Raw genomic sequence first — 19,112 nt, 5'->3', positions numbered from 1 at the left:
CCGCAGGTGAAATCCACACAAAAAACACTGGAAATCCGCGGTAAATCCGCAGGTAGAACGCAGTGCCTTTTACCTGCGGATTTTTCAAAAATGGTGCGGAAAAATCTCACACGAATCCGTAACGTGGGCACATAGCCTTAGGGTTGGAATTAGAGTTAGGGTTGGAATTAGGGCTAGGGTTGGAAATAGGGTTAAGAATAGGCTTGTGGTTAGGGTTATGGTTAGGGGTGTGTTGGGGTTAAAGTTGTGGTTAGGGTTAGGGTTGGGATTAGAATTAGGGTTGGGATTAGGGTTAGGGTTGTGGTTAGGGGTGTGTTGGGATTAGGGTTGTGATTAGGGTCATGGTTAGAGTTGGGATTAGGGTTAGGGGTGTGTTGGGGTTAGTGTTGAAGTTAGAATTGAGGGGTTTCCACTGTTTAGGCACATCAGGGGTCTCCAAATGCAACATGGCGCCACCATTGATTCCAGCCAATCTTGCGTTCAAAAAGTCAAATGGTGCTCCCTCCCTTCCGAGCCCCGACGTGCGCCCAAACAGTGGTTTACCCCCACATATGGGGTACCAGCATACTCAGGACAAACTGGGCAACAATTATTGGGGTCCAATTTCTCCTGTTACTCTTGCGAAAATAAAAAATTGCTTGCTAAAACATAATATTAGAGGAATGAAAAATTATTTTTTATTTTCACAGCTCTGCGTTATAAACTTCTGTGAAGCACTTGGGGGTTCAAAGTGCTCACCACACATCTAGATAAGTTTCTTGGGGGGTCTAGTTTCCAAAATGGGGTCACGTGTGGAGGGTTTCTACTGTTTAGGCACATCAGGGGCTCTGCAAATGCAACGTGACACCCGCAGACCATTCCGTCAAAATCTGCATTTCAAAAAGTCACTGCTTCCCTTCCGAGCCCCGACGTGTGCCCAAACAGTGGTTTACCCCCACATATGGGGTACCAGCGTACTCAGGACAAACTGGACAACAACTATTGGGGTCCAATTTCTCCTGTTACTCTTGAGAAAATAAAAATTTGCTTGCTAAAACATAATTTTTGAGGAATGAAATTTTTTTTTTTATTTTCACAGCTCTGCGTTGTAAACTTCTATGAAGCACTTGTGGGTTCTAAGTGCTCACTACACATCTAGATAAGTTCCTTGGGGGGTCTAGTTTCCAAAATGGGGTCACTTGTGGGGGGTTTCCACTGTTTAGGCACATCAGGGGCTCTGCAAACGTAACATGATGCCCGCAGACCATTCCATCAAAGTCTGCATTCCAAAACGTGACTACTTCACTTCCGAGCCCCAGTAAAAAGTAAAAAAATTGTTGCTAAAAGATCATTTTTGTGACTAAAAAGTTAAATGTTCATTTTTTCCTTCCATGTTGCTTCTGCTGCTGTGAAACACCTGAAGGGTCAATAAACTTCTTGAATGTGGTTTTGAGCACCTTGAGGGGTGCAGTTTTTAGAATGGGGTCACTTTTGTGTATTTTCAGCCATATAGAACCCTCAAACTGACTTCAAATGTGAGGTGGTCCCTAAAAAAATGGCTTTGTAAATTTTGTTGTAAAAATGAGAAATCATTGGTCAAATTTTAACCCTTATAACTTCCTAGCAAAAAAAAATTTGTTTCCAAAATTGTGCTGATGTAAAGTAGGCATGTGGGAAATGTTATTTATTAACTATTTTGTGTCACATAACTCTCTGGTTTAACAGAATAAAAATTCAAAATGTGAAAATTGCGAAATTTTCAAAATTTTCGCCAAATTTCTGTTTTTTTTTCACAAATAAACTCAGAAATTATCGACCTAAATTTACCACTAACATGAAGCCCAATATGTCACGAAAAAACAATCTCAGAATCGCTACGATACGTTGAAGCGTTCCTGAGTTATTACCTCATGAAGGGACACTTGTCAGAATTGCAAAAAACAGCCAGGTCATTAAGGTCAAAATAGGCTGGGTCATGAAGGGGTTAAAAAAAAAAAAAAAAAAAGACATACTCGCCTCTCGTCGCTCAGGCCCCCGGCACTTGCTATAGTCACCTTTCCCCGTCCTCCGCACTGACGCTTAGAGAGAGGGCACGCACTAACCATGTCATCGCGCCCTCTGACCTGAGCGTCACAGGCAGATGACATGGAAGACGGCGCCCGGCGGTGGAACGAGGTGAGGTGAATATCTCTGTGCTCGCTCTCCCCATTATACTCACCTGCTCCAGGCGCAGTCCCTGGCAGCTTCTCTGATGGACTCTCCTGGTGCGGCAGCTTTTCCAGGTTTGAGCGGTCACTGGTACCGCTCATTACAGTAATATGCGGCTCCACCCCTATGGGAGTGGAGTCGCGTCCATATTCATTACTGTAATGAGCGGTACCATGTGACCGCTCAAAGCTGGAAGAGCTGCCGGTCCCAGGAGGCAAGCTGAGATGCAGGGACCTCGCCAGGAGCAGGTGAGTATGTCACAGTCACTGCTCCCCCACCGACCCCCCAGGGACAATGACTAGAGTATAAGCTGAGGGGCACTTTCAGCCTAAAAAAAGGGCTTATACTCGAGTATATACGGTATTTGATCCCTTGTTAAAATTAACCTACCCTTAAAATTACAGACTGGTCATGTCTTTGTCAGTTGGGAAACGTAAAAAATCAGCAAGGGATCAAATACTTATTTCCCCCACTGTATAAAATTGTGAAATATTGCAGTTTTTAAATGAGCACTTGGTGTACACAGAATAGACTGACATTTCGGATTTGTAGCTCACTTGTCAGCTTTACTGCAAGGATAGATGCAGCCAGGAGACTCTGCTCTTTATCATTTCTTTGTACAATTGTTGTGCTGCTGGCGGAATAAATATAGGAGGCTAGCTGCAGTATACAACTCTTAATAAAAAACACAATTTGCTTCGTTTCACAATCAGTGTTAGGCTACTTTCACATATCCGTTTTTTGCCGTCAGGCACAATCCGGCAAACTTTTAAAATAACTGATCCAGCGAATGACGCTGCCGTCATTTTTTCCCCATAGACTTGTATTAGTGCCGGGTGGCCTTCCGTTTTGTCCATTTCTCGCTGGATCCGGCAAAAATTGTGGATCCGGCGGCCAGACAAAACGCACAGATGAACATTTTTTTGTGTCCGGCAAAAAAATGGACAGCGACTGATCTGGCGCTGTCCGGCTTTTTCTGTAATGGAAGCCTATGGCGCCAGAATCCGTCATTGATGGATTGACTCTCTCGTGCCCCCTAGCGCCTGAAAATCTGTGGGGTTTCATCTCCCAATAACTCCAGCTTTGTCCCCTGGCCCTCCGCCTCCTCTTGCTCAAAAGAAAATTGCCGGGTGCATGTGCAATGCGCCCACCAAGATCTACCGGCAACATCTGGTATTCTTCCTGTAGGTTCTATCACAGGTATCAAAATGCTGTAATTAGTAAGTCACCCCCCCATGTCATCCCCTTAGTCAGATTATATATTTTTTTTCCTTAGGGTTATTTCAAGAGTTAAAAAAAAATTTTACACTATGATAACTAGTGTTGAGTGCAAGTTCTCCCCACTTTCGTTTACATCGGGGTTGCTCGAGCATCTGTGATACTGGATGCATATGTGACGGGGTGTACGACAGAGCAAGAAGGGACAACAGGCTGAGGGACGATCCAACGAGATTTATTAAAGCAGGGAGAATACAACATCAAATATCCATAATGTCCTTCAAGTCCACGAGAAGTCCACAATAAGTCCAAGTAAAGAAACAGATCTGGAGGTGCTTTCCAGTAATCCCGCACCCGATAAATGAAACAATAGTCCTTCCACGAGTCCAACAGATCCCAAAACAATCTCACGAACGACGAGATATGTCCTCAGCTCAAGTCTCGCCCCGTTCGCTTCCGCAGTCACAGATGGACGTGGGGGTCTTGCCTCAGCTAAGAATGCCCACTCCTTCTCCTTCAAGGGTCAACTCACATCTGATCTGAAAAATAAGAATGGATTGTCTGAGCTCCTGGGATCCGCCCATGAAGGGGGGTAGGGGTCACACCTTCTGTTCAATGGTTGGGTCCACCAGAAGATTGTAGACTGGTCGGCTCCGCTTAAGGCCCCGTCTCACATAGCGATTTACCAACGATCACGACCAGCGATACGACCTGGCCGTGATCGTTGGTAAGTCGTTGTGTGGTCGCTGGAGAGCTGTCACACAGACCGCTCTCCAGCGACCAACGATCAGGGGAACGACTTCGGCATCGTTGAAACTGTCTTCAACGATGCCGAAGTCCCCCTGCAGCACCCGGGTTACCAGGGTAAACATCGGGTTACTAAGCGCAGGGCCGCGCTTAGTAACCCGATGTTTACCCTGGTTACCAAAAAAAACAAACAGTACATACTCGCTTTTCGGTGTCCGTCAGGTCCCTTGCCGTCTGCTTCCTACTCTGACTGAGCCGCCGTACAGTGAGAGCAGAGCGCAGCGGTGACGTCACTGCTGTGCTGCGCTGCGCTCTCACTGTACGGCGGCACTCAGAGCAGGAAGCAGACGGCAAGGGACCTGACGGACATCAGATGGTGAGTATGTAGTGTTTGTTTTTTTTTTACATTTACGCTGGTAACCAGGGTGTAAACATCGGGTTACTAAGTGTGGCCCTGCGCTTAGTAACCCGATGTTTACCCTGGTTACCAGTGAAGACATCGCTGGATCGGTGTCACACACACCGATTCAGCGATGTCAGCGGGACCTCAACGACCAAAAAACGGTCCAGGCCATTCCGACACGACCAGCGATCTCACAGCAGGGGCCTGATCGCTGGTACGTGTCACACATAGCGAGATCGCTACTGAGGTCGCTGTTGCGTCACAAAACTAGTGACTCAGCAGCGATCTCGCTAGCGATCTCGCTATGTGAGACGGGGCCTTTAGTCTATCTAGTATGTACATTTGACTAGCCACCTGCTGTGAGGAAGAATGGCTATTCCACCACTAGTGATGTTGACAAAGCTTAATTACATTATAGCTAAAGGTACCTTCACACGAAATGACTTTGTAACGATATCGCTAGCGATCCGTGACATTGCAGCGTCCTCGCTAGCGATATCGTTTAGTTTGACACGCAGCAGCGATCAGGATCCTGCTGTGATGTCGCTGAATAAAGTCCAGAACTTTATTTGGTCGTCCGATCGCCGTGTATCGTTGTGTTTGAAAGCAAAAGCAACAATACCAGCGATGTTTTACACTGGTAACCAGGGTAAACATCGGGTTACCAAGCGCAGGGCCGCGCTTAGTAACCCGATGTTTACCCTGGTTACCAGCGTAAAAGTAAAAAAAACAAACAGTACATACTCACCTGCGCGTCCCCCAGCGTCTGCTTCCTGACACTTACTGAGCGCCGGCCCTAAAGTGAAAGTGAAAGCACAGCGGTGACGTCACTGCTGTGCTGTTAGGGCCGGAGCTCAGTCAGTGTCAGGAAGCAGACGCTGGGGGACGCGCAGGTGAGCATGTACTGTTTGTTTTTTTTACTTTTACGCTGGTAACCAGGGTAAACATCGGGTTACTAAGCGCGGCCCTGCGCTTAGCAACCCGATGTTTACCCTGGTTACCCGGGGACCTCGGCATCGTTGGTCGCTGGAGAGCGGTCTGTGTGACAGCTCCCCAGTGATCAAACAGCGACGCTGCAGCGATCGGCATCGTTGTCGCTATCGCTGCAGCGTCGCTTCGTGTGAAGGTACCTTTAGGGCTGCAAGTATTTTGGGAAGGAGACATATTGTTACAGGTGAACTCCCAGCACAAGAAAATACATAAATTACAGCTAATAGAAACCAGAGAACAGTTACATACATTAAATGGCATATTATTCAATACAGGACAGGGCAAAAGTACATATCATGACAGCATACCCGAGCACCTGATGTGAACTCGAGTAGCAAATACTTGCACTCAACACTAATGACGAAATATTCAATATGATGACCTAATGTTATCCAATTCTGTGCAGTAACTTTGGGTTGAAAAATTCATTATACCCCTGGATCAATTCCTTGAGAGGTGTAGTTTCCAAAGTGGTGTCACTTGTGGGGGGGTTTCCACTGTTTAGGCACATCAGGGGCTCGCCAAACGTGACATGGCATCCACTATCCCAGCTATTTTTGCATTCAAAAAGTCAAACTGTACTGATTCCCTTCCGAGCCCTGCCGTGCACCCAAACAGTAGTTTTCCCCAACATCTGGTATCTGCGTACTCGAGAAATTGCACAACAAATTGTCTGGTCTGTTTTCTCCTGTTATCCTGTGAGAGGGGGGGGGGAAGTAAAATCATTTGTTTCCTTCAACATTCCATTAATTAATAAACTTCTTGAATGTGGTTTTGGGGACTTTGAGGGGTGCAGTTTTTAGAATGGTGTCACTTTTGGGTATTTTCTGTCATATAGGCCAATCACAGTCACTTCCAATGTGATGTGGTCCCTTAAAAGAAGAGGAAAAAAAGGGGGGGGGGGGTTGTTGGAAAATTTAGAAATTGCTGATTCATTTTTTACCCTTATAACTTCCTAACAAAAAAATTGTTTACAAAATTGTGCTGATGGAAAGTAGACATGTGGGAAATGTTAATTCATTATTTTGTATGGTATAACCATTTGATTTAAGGGCATAAAAATTGAACGTTTGAACATTTTCAACATTTTCACATTTTGTCAAATTTTCAATATTTTGATAAACACGCAAATCTATATTGACCATGAAGTGCAATATGTCACACAAAAAAAGAGCAATTTTAGACTCCGTGGGATCTGTTGAAGCGAAGTTATTACCCCATAAAGTGACTATGATCAGAATTGTAAAATTTTGTCTGGTCATTAAGGTCAAAATTAGCTCCGTCACTAAGGAGTTAGAATTAGGAGTTGTTGTTCTGCACATCAAAGTGATAACGCTCCAGATGTTACCAAAGTTTAGGGCGTACATGGAAAATATGTAAATGTTGGCATTCTAAGATAATGCAAGCACACGCTGGATACTGTGGCATTTGGTGGAACCAGTCAATCAGGAGGGGTGCGCGCATCTGGGTCACGCCCAGGTGAATGCAGGAAATCCAGAACTTGATGACGTTATGCCTAGTGAGCGGTAAGCAATAGCGCCGCTGACACACAGATGGCAACGAGAGGTATTAACAAAAATACTACTTTAGGGTATGGCTCCACGGTCCGGAGGGGCGGCGGTATCGCCGCAGCGGCGAAGCCGCTCGGCGCTAAGCCCCGCCCCCTTCCTGGGACGCGATCATGCCGGATGTGTTAACTCTTCACATCCGGGATGATCGCTCGCTCCCATAGCGCCCTGTGATATGCCTTGCGGGAACGCTGCGTCCCCGCAAGGTGTACGGACATGCTGCGATCTGAAAAGACGCGCAGCATGTCCGGAGTCGCAGGTCCGCCGCGTGCGGATTTCCACGCAGAGTGGAGACGGGATTTCATACAATCCCCTCCACTGTGCTGGAACATCTGGACGCTGCTTTTTTGACGCTGCAGCTCTGCGCAGCGTCAAAAAAGCAGCGTTTCCTGACCGTGGAAACATACCCTTACAAGGTTTAAATCAGTGGGGGCATTAGCCAATGTAGTGGACAACCTCTTTAACATTGTTCGTGTTGGAATTACTTTGTTAGTTGGCCTTACGTTTGCTGGATACCGAATTGTTTATATACTTTTCTTTTATGCATCTTTACAGTTTATCTATGTCAATCAATCATTTTCTCCATCACCTGACCAAGAAGTGGGCATATTATATGAGGTAAAAGAGCTGTATAATAGTCTATCATCTATTTTTGAGTGTGCCTTTCTTGGCTTTGAGTTGATAAAATTTCATCTAATTGCTAATGGTGCTCCTGTTTATTTTGTTTATTTCCATTTTCTGAGTGCTTTTAAGTTTGTTTTTTTTTTCTTACTTTGCAAATCTTGGTTGTCTGACTTCATTTTATGTTACGTCAATAGTAATATTTCATTCAGCGCTACTTTTTTGTATAACCCTTTGTTAAACACTTTTTTTTTTTCTTTTAGTGCTTTGGCAGCGATGGAAAGCTTGTTTTACACTACTGTAAATCTCAAGCTTGGGGGTGAAGAATTTAGCTTTTTTAAATTGGTTTTTGATTCTTGAAGATATTAATGAAAATCTTGCCTTATTGTAGTCATGTGGGGCCTAAACTATACTGAAAATTGATTTAATTTTTGATTCCATCCAAAGAAGTTCTTGGAGATTATGCCGGGAGAGTGAACGAGAACAAGATGGATGAGGACATTTATCAGGCAATCTTTGACCAATTATTCTTGTAAATAAATTATTTTTATTTTTCGTGAAGACAAGTTTTATTGTTTTTTTGCTCTTCTTACATCACTCTGCTGCAGTGATATTAAGAGTGAGGTTTTGTCGCCTTTCAATTTCTATTTTGTCATTAAACTTGCACGTACAATGACACTTTTTTGTAAATGTACTGTAGTTATGTTTTGGGAATCCAGCATCCCTGGCACTTCTGTGATGCTAGAAAAGTTGATCTTCCTTTTCCACCATCATGTGGACAGGTTTTCTAGATCAGTTCAATGTCCTCCAATTATGTTTCACTTGAAGGATACTTTTGTTACAAAAAGTAAATATGGGATACAACCAGAATTGTGTGTAGTCTGCATCTTTGGTTGGGTTTTTTTTGTTTTTTTTTTGCTATGAATGTATTGTATTACATTTTCTTGCTTTGAGCAGGAGGATGGTTTGTATGTGATTAACCTCACATCTGCAGGTTAATAGCGTTACTTACCTGCCCGGCGCCTACACGTAGCTGAACGCTGCGGGGAGAAAATGAACTTTATTTCCCCCACAGTGTTAAGGTTTCAGTCACCGCTCTGAGTATATAGGGCGACTGCTGTAACAGCGTCCCCAGTCCTGACTGACACTCTGTTTGCATTAGGGCCTGCAGTCAGTATGTACCAAACATCCACTGTGAGTTCCCCAACACCTGGCCGAGTAGTGGAAGCAGCCGCAGCCTCGTCCATCGCTCAGTCAATTGCGTAAATGTCCTGACAAGTGGAGGCAATGGAATTGTGTGAAAAATTGAACAAACTGGTGACAGCAGTGGCATCTGTGTCACCCTCAGCTCCCCCACCCCGGTGTCATCTGTGACAGTCTACATACTGTATTACTTTAAATCGGGGAGGGCACACAGTTTTGTGGTGCAAGGGTCCCATTATAGGATGTATAGTTTCCAAAACTCAAAAAACTAAGTAATTCATGTAAAACCTGATACTTTCTATTATATATTACACAGGTATGTGTACAGCTATGTTGTGCATCCTCCTCAGGCCCTGCAGTACGCATAAGTCTATCAGTTTTGCCCCGAGTCTTGCTTAAAGAGGATCTGTCGCCATGTTTTGCTACCTAACCTGAGAGCAGCGTAATGTAGAGTTAAGAGACCCTTGTTGCAGAGATGTCACTTATTGGGCTGCTTGTTGAAGTTTCGATAAATCAGTTTTCAGCATGAGCTTAATACTAGTGGACTAGTAAACCTGTTTCCATGTAGTCCTCCATATTCATGAGCTCATTATAACCCCTGTTCTGTCTTCATACACGTTAATACAGTGTGTGATCCAACATACAGCATAAACCACTTCTGTCTTCCAAATAAGCAGACTGTTCTCTGTAGTCTAACGTGTTTATTGGTAAACAGGTGCTGCGCAACACGGGTGCAATGCGGTAAAACTAAAGGAATACAAATGATATATACACTGTGTTCCAAATTATGCAAATATTTCCTCATTTTCTCTAAATTACCTATCTGAATTGCAGTCATTGTTATTTTCCAGTCATCTACTATTCTAGTATAATTGCAATGTTTTGGAAAAAACTGCCTATGAAAACAGTATCTTTTTTAAAAAAAATAAACACTCAAAATGCATGTTCCAAATTATTATGCACAGCAGAGTTTTCAACCTTTTTTTTATTTTGAACAAAAAAAGTCAATTGTGAAGTTATAAGCATTATCAGCTTATTACAAAATGAAATCCAAACAGTTTTCAAGTGAAAACTTTATTCTAGGTGATGTTACATTTGCACGTAGGACCCCTTGTTCGAAAGAAGCTTCTGAACTCTCTCGTCCATTGAATTTGTCAGTTTGTGGATGGTTTCTGCTTCAATTGTTTTGCATGTGGACAGAATACCCTCCCAGAGCTGTTGCTTAGATGTGAACTGCCTCCCGCCATCATAGACACTCCTTTTGATGATGCTCCAGAGGTTCTCAATGGGGTTGAGGTCAGGGGAAGATGGTGGCCACACCATAAGTTTGTCCTCTTTTATGCCCATAGCAGCCAGAGATGCAGATGTGTTTTTTGCAGCATGAGACTGTGCATTATCATGCATGAAAATGATCTTGCTGCGGAAAGCACGGTTCTTCCATTTGAACCATGGCAGGAAGTGTTGTTTTAGAAACTCCACATAGATTATGGAGTTCATCTTTACCCCTTCAGGGATCATAAAGGGGCTGACAATCTCTCCCCATGATTCCAGCCCAAAACATTACTCCACCTCCTCCGTGTTGGTGCCTTAGCCGTGTTTTCATGGGGTGTCCATCCTCCACTCCATCCATCTGGACCATCGAGCGTTGCATGGCACTCATCGGTGAACAAAACAGTTTGGAAGTCAGTCTTCATGTATTGTTTGGCCCACTGGAGCCATTTCGGCTTGTTGCAGTGGATAGAGGTGGTTGACAGGATGGCTTACGCACAGCTGCAAACCTCTGAAGGACCCTGCATCTTGTTGTTCTGGGGACGTTGGAGGCACCAGCAGCTTCAAGAACTTGTCTGCTGCTATGACAAGGCATTTTTGCAGCTGCTCTTTTAACCTTACGCAATTGCCTGTTGGAAAGAGTCCTCAATTTTTCCTTATCAGCACGCACACGTGTGTGCTGGGAATCAGCTACATACTTCTTGATTGTGCGATGATCATGATGAAGTGTCTTGGCAATGTTGATTGTAGTCATGCCTTGACCTAAATACTCCACAAATTGTTGCTTCTCAGCAGCCAACACATCCTTTTTATTCCCATTTTGGCCAAAAATGTAGGCTGCTTAATAATGTGGAACAGCCTTCTTAAGTAGTCTTGCCTTTATTTGGACACACCTGCCAAACTAATTCGCACAGGTATCTGCAATTGCTTTCAGTGATATAAAGCGCCCTGACACACATCACCATCAATGAGTTTAAATGACAAACAAAAAAATTCTAACCTTATCACTCCTAAACTCTATGTGCATAATAATTTGGAACACAGTGTATAAGTATTGGGCTAAACAATCACACAGCTGATACTTTACAACTGACAAAGAAAGTATACAGTATGATGCAACCTATGTACATAACTACATATAGTACGTCCCTGGTAATCACATTTCCTGTGTACTGGCTGCTATACAGTTAATCACATTCTGTAAAACACTACATTGCAAGAACAGGGATAATGATCTTACCGGATAAACTTTACCAGGATGGCAACTAAGTAAGGTATTTCCAGCACAACAGAAGAACACGTGTGTCCAGGAAGAACACAGAGGGAAAATGGAGGTTCCTCATCCCAAAATGCCTTGGTGAAATCCCACAATGCAACACTCTAATTGTGACTAAAACACAGATTATAAATTTAACCACCACTAGATGGTGCTATAACACAGCAAACCAACACTGCTGTACCAACTTAATGTAAAATACTGGTCACACTGTCCTTTCCTGAAATGGGCAGAACCCCACCACCACTGATTGGCAGCTTTCTGTGTCCACTGTGCTTAGGCAGAAAGCTGCCACTTAATGGTGTGGGTGGGGTAATACAGGGCTCAGCATTCAGAGAAAACTGCTAGATCTGCAGCAGCTAAAGGGACTATGTCAAAACTGCAGCAAGCAGCCCAGTAACTGGCATATCACTGGAATTGGGGTATCTGCCCCTGCATTATTCTGCTGTCAGATGGGGGTGGAAAAAACTCTGTGACAGATTCCCTATAACCCCTTCACGACCTTGGACATATAGGTACAGCCAAAGTTGTGTCCCTGCATTTGATGAGGGCTCCGACGCTGAGCCCGCATCTTTCCTGGCACATAACAGCTGATTAAATTAGCGGTCATGTGCCTCAAACGAGAGAAATAAGAAAAGAGGGCATCACCAAAATACAGTCAGGATCTACATGTCATATACCAAATAGAGTGCAAAGTATGTATGAAAAAGAAACTATATACAGACAAGGATCACCAAGAAAGTATACCGTATAGGCTCGAGTATAAGCCGACCCAAGTATAAGCGGAGACCCCTAATTTTGCCACAAAAAACTGGGAAAACTTAATGACTCGAGTATAAGCCTAGGGTGGAAAATGCAGCAGCTACCGGTAAATGTAAAAAATAAAAATAGATACCAATAAAGTAAAATTAATTGAGACATCAGTAGGTTGTGTTTTTGATTATCCATGTTGAATGAGGAGCCCCATATAATGCTCCATACAGTTCATGATGGGCCCCATAAGGTGCTCCATACAAAATACGCCACATATAATGCTCCATAAAGTTTGATGGGCCCCAAAAGATGCTCCATATTAAAATATGCCCCAAATAATGCTGCATAAATGTTGATTATGGCCCCATAAGATGCTCCATAGAGATATTTGTCCCATACAATGCTGCACAAATGCTGATTATGGCCCCATAAGATGCTCCATAGACTATTATGCCCCATATGCTGTTGTTGCGATAAAAAAATAAAATAAAAAAAAATCACATACTCGCCTCTCGTCGCTCAGGCCCCCGACACTTGCTATAGTCACCTTTCCCCGTTCCACCGCCGGGCGCTGCTGTGTCTTCCCTGTCCTCCGCGCTGACGCTCAGGCAGAGGGCGCGCACTAACCACGTCTTCGCGCCCTGTGACCTCAGCGGAAGACAGCGCCCGGCGGTTGAATGAAGACAGGTGAATATCTCCATGCTCCCCCCTCCCCATTATACTCACCTGCTCCCGGTGCGGTCCCTGACCGCTTCTCTGATGGACTCTCCTGGCACGGCAGCTCTTCCAGCTTTGAGCGGTCAGTGGTACTGCTCATTACAGTAATGAATATGCGGCTCCACCCCTATGGGAGTGGAGTCGCGTCCATATTCATTACTGTAATGAGGTACCATGTGACTGCTCAAAGCTGGAAGAGCTGCCGGCGCCTGGAGACCATCGGAGATGCAGGGACCTTGCCAGGAGCAGGTGAGTATGTCACAGCCGCCTCTCCCCCGCCGCCCCCCCCCCAGGGATAATGACTCAAGTATAAGCCAAGAGGGTCACTTCCAGCCTAAAAAAATGGGCTGAAAATCTCAGCTTATAATCGAGTATATACGGTATATAAATTTATTAACAAACAAGCCAAGCAAAACATTTAAGAACATTTAAAAAGCACAAATGGCTATGACACAAATATACCGCATCACAGCACTATAGTGCTAGGTCCAATCTATTAGTCTGCAAGCTGTTAGATAGGTAACCAAAAAATGCCTAAAGATTACATGTGCAAAATGGTGCAAATGGCAGCATACTGCTGGGGTGGATATATAACACCTACAAAAACAGATCTAGGTGCTGTAAGGTGCATAAGAAATATGGCTGCAATAGCCCGTATAAAATATACAATAAGGTACACAAAAAATATGGGTATATACCATATACAGAAAATTGTATTAAAACCTCAAAAAGGAAACCGAGGTGATAAAGTGTATGTGCAATTTGGTTGAGCATGTAATCCAAATATATTCAAGAGCACCAATACATTGGGTACGGAAAGTATTCATTCCCTGGTCACGAACCCACTTCTTAGAACGCGACTTGGGGTTGCGCCTGCAAGAGTTAATCTATCTACCCGCTCTGTCCAGCATTCAACCTCTGTCCTATGTTGTAATGGGAGCATAAATCACACAGACCCAAGCCACACATCCGCTCATACAAGCTGCCACCACTCAACGAACACACGGGCGATGAGTCCCGGAAATATTACTACTGTCTGCCAATCATAAGGCTTACACACTTTTAAGGCTATGGATTCTTTAGAACATGCCAGGTTCAACTTATTAAAGTTGTATGCTTTAATAGAAAAGGTACAGTGCTTACAATAAAAAGGGTATAAAAATATGGTAATAAAAAGTGACATACAAGTATGCAAAACGGTTATAAATGGGAGAAAACTTACAGAAATATCTAACTTTGTAGTCTGCTTTCTGCCCCCTGATGGGGGGATGAATATGGACTGGAACACATCAGCTTGGCTGTCCCTCAGTCTGTGAACCCCGTTCTTTGTGTACAGGCCTAATTTATAGAGTTTCCTTGGAGGTCAGATTATTAGACAAGCCTCTCAGGTTATATTATAATATATTATTGCTCTGAAATTCTTTGTGTAAGTTCTTACGGATAGATAGTAAATAGAAATTGTCAGGCTGTACTAGGTCCCATTTGGCATCTGCCTTTGAGGCCTCAGAGGTGTTAAATGTTTCCAATTCAGTCTTTCCAGGAAGGCCCCCCTGTGGTCTGAGAGCAGGAAAGCTGCCTTTTCTCAGGATAACACATCACCTTGGTGAGACCTGCAGCCTTCAGGACTGATGTTAAATAACTGCTAGTCACACATACCTATACATATTTCACTACAACCCCTTTAAATTTTTCACTCTTTCATTGCAGCCATTTGGTAAATTCAAAGAAGTTAATTTTATTTCTTGTTAATGTACACTCTGCACCCCATCTTGGCTAAAACAAATGTAGAAATTTTTGAAAATTTATTAAAAAAGAAAAACTGAAATATCACATGGTCATAAGTATTCAGACACTCATTTAGGTCACATGCTGTCAATTTCCTAATTATCCTCCTTGAGATGGTTCTACGCCTTCATTGGAGTCCAGCTGTGTTTAACTAAACTGCTACAACTTGATTTGGAAAGGCACACTCCTGTCTATATAAGACCCCACAGTGCATGTCAGACCAAATGAGAATCATGAGGTCAAAGGAACTGGCAAAAGAGCTCAGAGACATAATTGTGGCAAGGCACAGGTCTGGCCAAGGTTACAACAGAATTTCTGCAGTACTAAAGGTTCCTAAGAGCACAGTGGCCTCCATAATCCTTAAATGGATGACGTTTGGACCACCAGACGTCTTCCTAGACCTGGCCGTCCAACCAAACTGAGCAATCGTGGGAGCAGAGCCTTGTTGAGAGAGGTAAAGAAGAGCCCCAAGATCACTGTGGCTGAGCTCCAGTGATGCAGTAGGGAGATGGGAGAAAGTTCAACAAAATCAACTAGCATTGCAGTCCTCCACCAGTCAGGCCTTTATGGCAGAGTGGCCCGACTGAAACCTCTCCTCAGTGCTAGGTACAGTATATGAAAGCCTGTATAGAGTTTGGTAAAAAACACATTAAAGGGACTCTGTCACTTGAATTTGGTGGGCCCTGTGTCTGGTCCGATGGGCGGTGTTTTCTCTTGTTTCATTCACCCCTTCCTTTCCATCTGGCCGCAATAGTTTCTTGAATTGCAGTTGGTTTCCTCCGTAGTTCACGTGTGCACAATGCAATCTTGCCTTGCGCACGCGCAGTATGCTTTGCCCAACTGCGGGCAAAGCCGAAAAGCATTAGTGCTTATGCGCCACCGCACTATGTCCCGGAACACAGCTAAATACTTCCAGGACATAGTGCGGCAACGCATGTGCACTAGTGCTTTTCGGCTTTGCCCGCAGTTGGGCAAAGCATACTGCGCGTGCGCAAGGCAAGATTGCATTGCGCACCCGTGAACTACGGAGGAAACCAACTGCAATTCAAGAAACTATTGCGGCCAGAGGGAAAGGAGAAAACACCGCCCATCGGACCGGACACAGGGCCCGCCAAATTCAGGTGACAGAGTCCCTTTAAGGACTCTCAGACTATGAGAAATAAGATTCTTTGGTCTGACGAGATGATTATACCTTTTTGGTGATAATTCTAAGCGGTAGGTGTGGAGAAAACCAGGCACTGCTCATCACCTGCCCAATACAATCCCAACAGTGAAACGTGGTGGCAGCATCAGGCTATGGGGGTGTTTTTCAGCTGCAGGGACAGGGTGACTGGTTGTCATTGAAGGAAACATGAATGTGGCCAAGTACAGTAATAGCTTGAAAAACCTCTTCCAGTGTGCTCTGGACCTCAGACTTGGCTGAAGGTTCACCTTCCAACAAGACAATGACCCTAAGCACACAGCTAAAATAACAAAGGACTGGCTTCAAAACAACTGTGACCATTCTCGACTCGCCCAATCAGAGCCCTGACCTAAACCCAATTGAGCATCTCTGGAGAGACCCCTGAAAATGGCTATCCACCAATGTTCACATCCAAACTGATGGAACTGGAGTGGATCTGCAAGAAAGAATGGCAGATGATCCTCAAATCCAGGTGTGAAAAACTTGTTGCATAATTCCTAAGAAAACTCATGGCTGTACTAGCTCAAAAGGGTGCGTCTACTGCTACTGAGCAAAGGGTCTGAATACTTATGAGCATGTGATATTTTAATTTTAATAAATTTGCAAAAATTACTACATTTCTGTTTTTTTCAGTCAAGATGGGGCGCAGAGTGTACATTAATGAGAAAAAAAATGAACTTTTTTGAATTTACCAAATGGCTGCAATGAAACAAAGTGAAAAATTTTAAAGGGGTTTGAATATTTTCCACACCCACTGTAAATGTAAATATAACAAACGTATAATCCCATTTAATGACATAAAGCATACACTGCTGGCACAAGTGAAAAATCTGTACATATGGTTGTGACGACACAGCATTTCTTCTTAATTATGCCAGACGTAACTTGAGTAGGCCCAGAATTATAAACTGTTGTCTGAAGTTTTGACTCTTCTTGTAGGACAAATATTTACCTCTAATATATTATCTCCTACAGTTTATCTTCTGTTATCGTTGCAAAACACTAGAAACTGTAAAGAGAGGGGCGCAATAGCATAGTTACCAAAATAACAATTAGTTTACTGTAAGGTAAAATTGTCACCTTTACACGCGAGTATGCACAATTCATATAGTAAGTATGATAGGAGGGCTGCAGATGGCACTGGACTTATTCAGGGCTATAAAACTACGTGTTTCATGGATGTCCTGTCCACTTCCTCTGGTACATGGCTATCTTGAATTCGGCATCTTGAATATCCTATCCAGAATATCTTTGCAAAACAGTAAGGCATGGCCACTGAATAATGATGTGTGTTGATATGTTGATTACTTACATAGTTTATGCCAGCTAGTTTCTTAGCATTACCAAACAGAGGAGGAAAAACTATGCAAATGGCTTCCTAATTGAACAATGCAGGTTGGCCGCATTCACATCTCTCTCTGACCTCTGGATGCTGGTTGAAGGCCAGTTGAGTAGAGATGGGCGAACCCGAACAGTAAAGTTCGGCGTCCGTACCGAACACCTACTGTTCACCAGGAAGTCTGTGTTGCTGTTCGGGTTCAGCTGCCAGAACATCGGTTGTTTGTCACACTGTCATGTGCATGACAGCGCGGCAAACACCGCTTCTGATCGGCGGTAAAATCATTCCCTCTGGTAAGAGAGCCACAGTTCCCACTCTGTCAAAAGACAGCGTGGGCGCTCAGCTGTGATTTGAGGTATAAAGTTTACCTCCGGTCACTGGTATCAGCTGATGGGACAACTGCTCCCATCATCCAACACTTGCTGCCACTAATAACCACGAGAGCAGGAGCAGCGGATGGGAGTATTCACCAGCCGCTCCTGCTCTGTAAATAAATAATTATTTAGTTATAATTATTGTGTTTTTGTTAACCAGCCAGGCAAACCTCACAGCTGGGGGCTGTCAGCTTCAGCAACATCTAATAGATGTGCCTTTTCTGGGCAGCTGCGGGCTGCTATTTGTAGGCTGGGGGGGTCAATATCCATGGCCCCTTACCACTCTGAGAATACCAGTTCCTATCTGTCTACTTTAGCAAGGCTGGTTGTCAAAAATGGGAGGCGGCACGCAGTTTTTAATTAAATTAAAAAATACAGGTTGGGGACCTCTCTATTCTTGATAACTAGCTTTGCTGAAGGTGACAACTGAGGGTTGAAGCTGAGGGTTGCAGCCCCTAGCTGTGAGTTTTGCCTGGCTGGTTAACAAAAATACAGGGGAACCCACGCCAGATTTTTTTTTTTAATTATTTATTTACAGCGCAGGAGCAGCTGATAACTCCCATCCCGCAGCTCCTGCTCTCGCTGTTATTAGCGGCAGTAGGTGTCGGATGATGGGAGCAGTTGTCCTATCAGCTCACACCAGGGACCGGAGATAAACTTTTTACTTCCAATCACAGCTGAGCACTCCTGCTGTCTTTTGACATCGTGAGAACCGCGGCTCTCTGGTGGATATGATTTCACCACCGATCAGAAGCAGTGTTTGCTGCCCTGGATGTTCAGCCCTTCCCCCCCTCCAATCAAGTGAATGGGCTCTGGGTACTGTTCTGGTACCCAAATCCGAACTTTTTGCAACTGTTCGGCCGGACCCAAACATCCAGGTGTCCGCCCATCTCTACAGTTGAGGACTATATAAAGATACTTTTTCTTCTGGTCAGTGTGACTCTTCAGGATCTCAGCTTAGGGTACTTTGGACCGGGCTGGAAGGACACAGGACTGCTTTATTAAACATCTCTGAAACCCCCTGACACCTTAAAGAATCCAGGTTGGGACAATCAGGTCACCTGGCCAAATACCTCACTGCTGTTGGTTAGCTTCCTAAGCTTGTTGTTACCTCCTCTCTGTGGGGGTCTGCCAAAAGAAGGGAGCCACTGGTGGAGGTATGGAACACTGGAAGCAGCTCTAATCCCAGTGAATCAACGGAAGGGTGAGACTCTGTAATTTGCATCATCTTGGGTATTTGCTGGGACTGTTCTATATACTATTGTGTGTTGGTGGGTCAATAAATTATTGCCACACTTTTACCCTTACCCTGTGTTGTCTGAGTAGTGTTCTGTTCACGGGGAGAGAGAGTGAACATTCAGTGGTATGAGCCGTGGTCCATGCAGGTTTTTTAAAGACAGCCGGGCCAGCGGGCGAGAGCACCCACTGACCCCCTTGTCTCCACAATGGTCTGTACAAAAGAGATAAGAATATTAATAT

The 19,112-nt window shown here is 44.2% G+C and overlaps 1 protein-coding gene across 2 annotated transcripts in view; it reads left to right on the top strand.

The window, feature by feature from the left end:
• Positions 1-8,604, top strand: part of ATG12 (autophagy related 12) — a 73,871-nt gene extending 65,267 nt beyond the window's left edge. For both annotated transcript variants that reach the window (XM_077250645.1, XM_077250644.1), the window contains exons 3-4: positions 7,669-7,731; positions 7,998-8,604. In XM_077250645.1, the coding sequence (XP_077106760.1) occupies positions 7,669-7,731; positions 7,998-8,057 (123 nt within the window). In that variant the 3' untranslated portion in view covers positions 8,058-8,604. The remainder of the gene's footprint in view (positions 1-7,668; positions 7,732-7,997) is intronic.
• The last annotated feature ends 10,508 nt before the right edge of the window (positions 8,605-19,112 follow it).

The sequence above is a fragment of the Ranitomeya variabilis genome, chromosome 4 (genome assembly GCF_051348905.1).
Source record: "Ranitomeya variabilis isolate aRanVar5 chromosome 4, aRanVar5.hap1, whole genome shotgun sequence".
NCBI lineage: Eukaryota > Metazoa > Chordata > Amphibia > Anura > Dendrobatidae > Ranitomeya > Ranitomeya variabilis.
The sequence above is the reverse complement of the archived record's forward strand: the minus strand, read 5'-3'. Positions and strand labels throughout refer to the sequence as shown.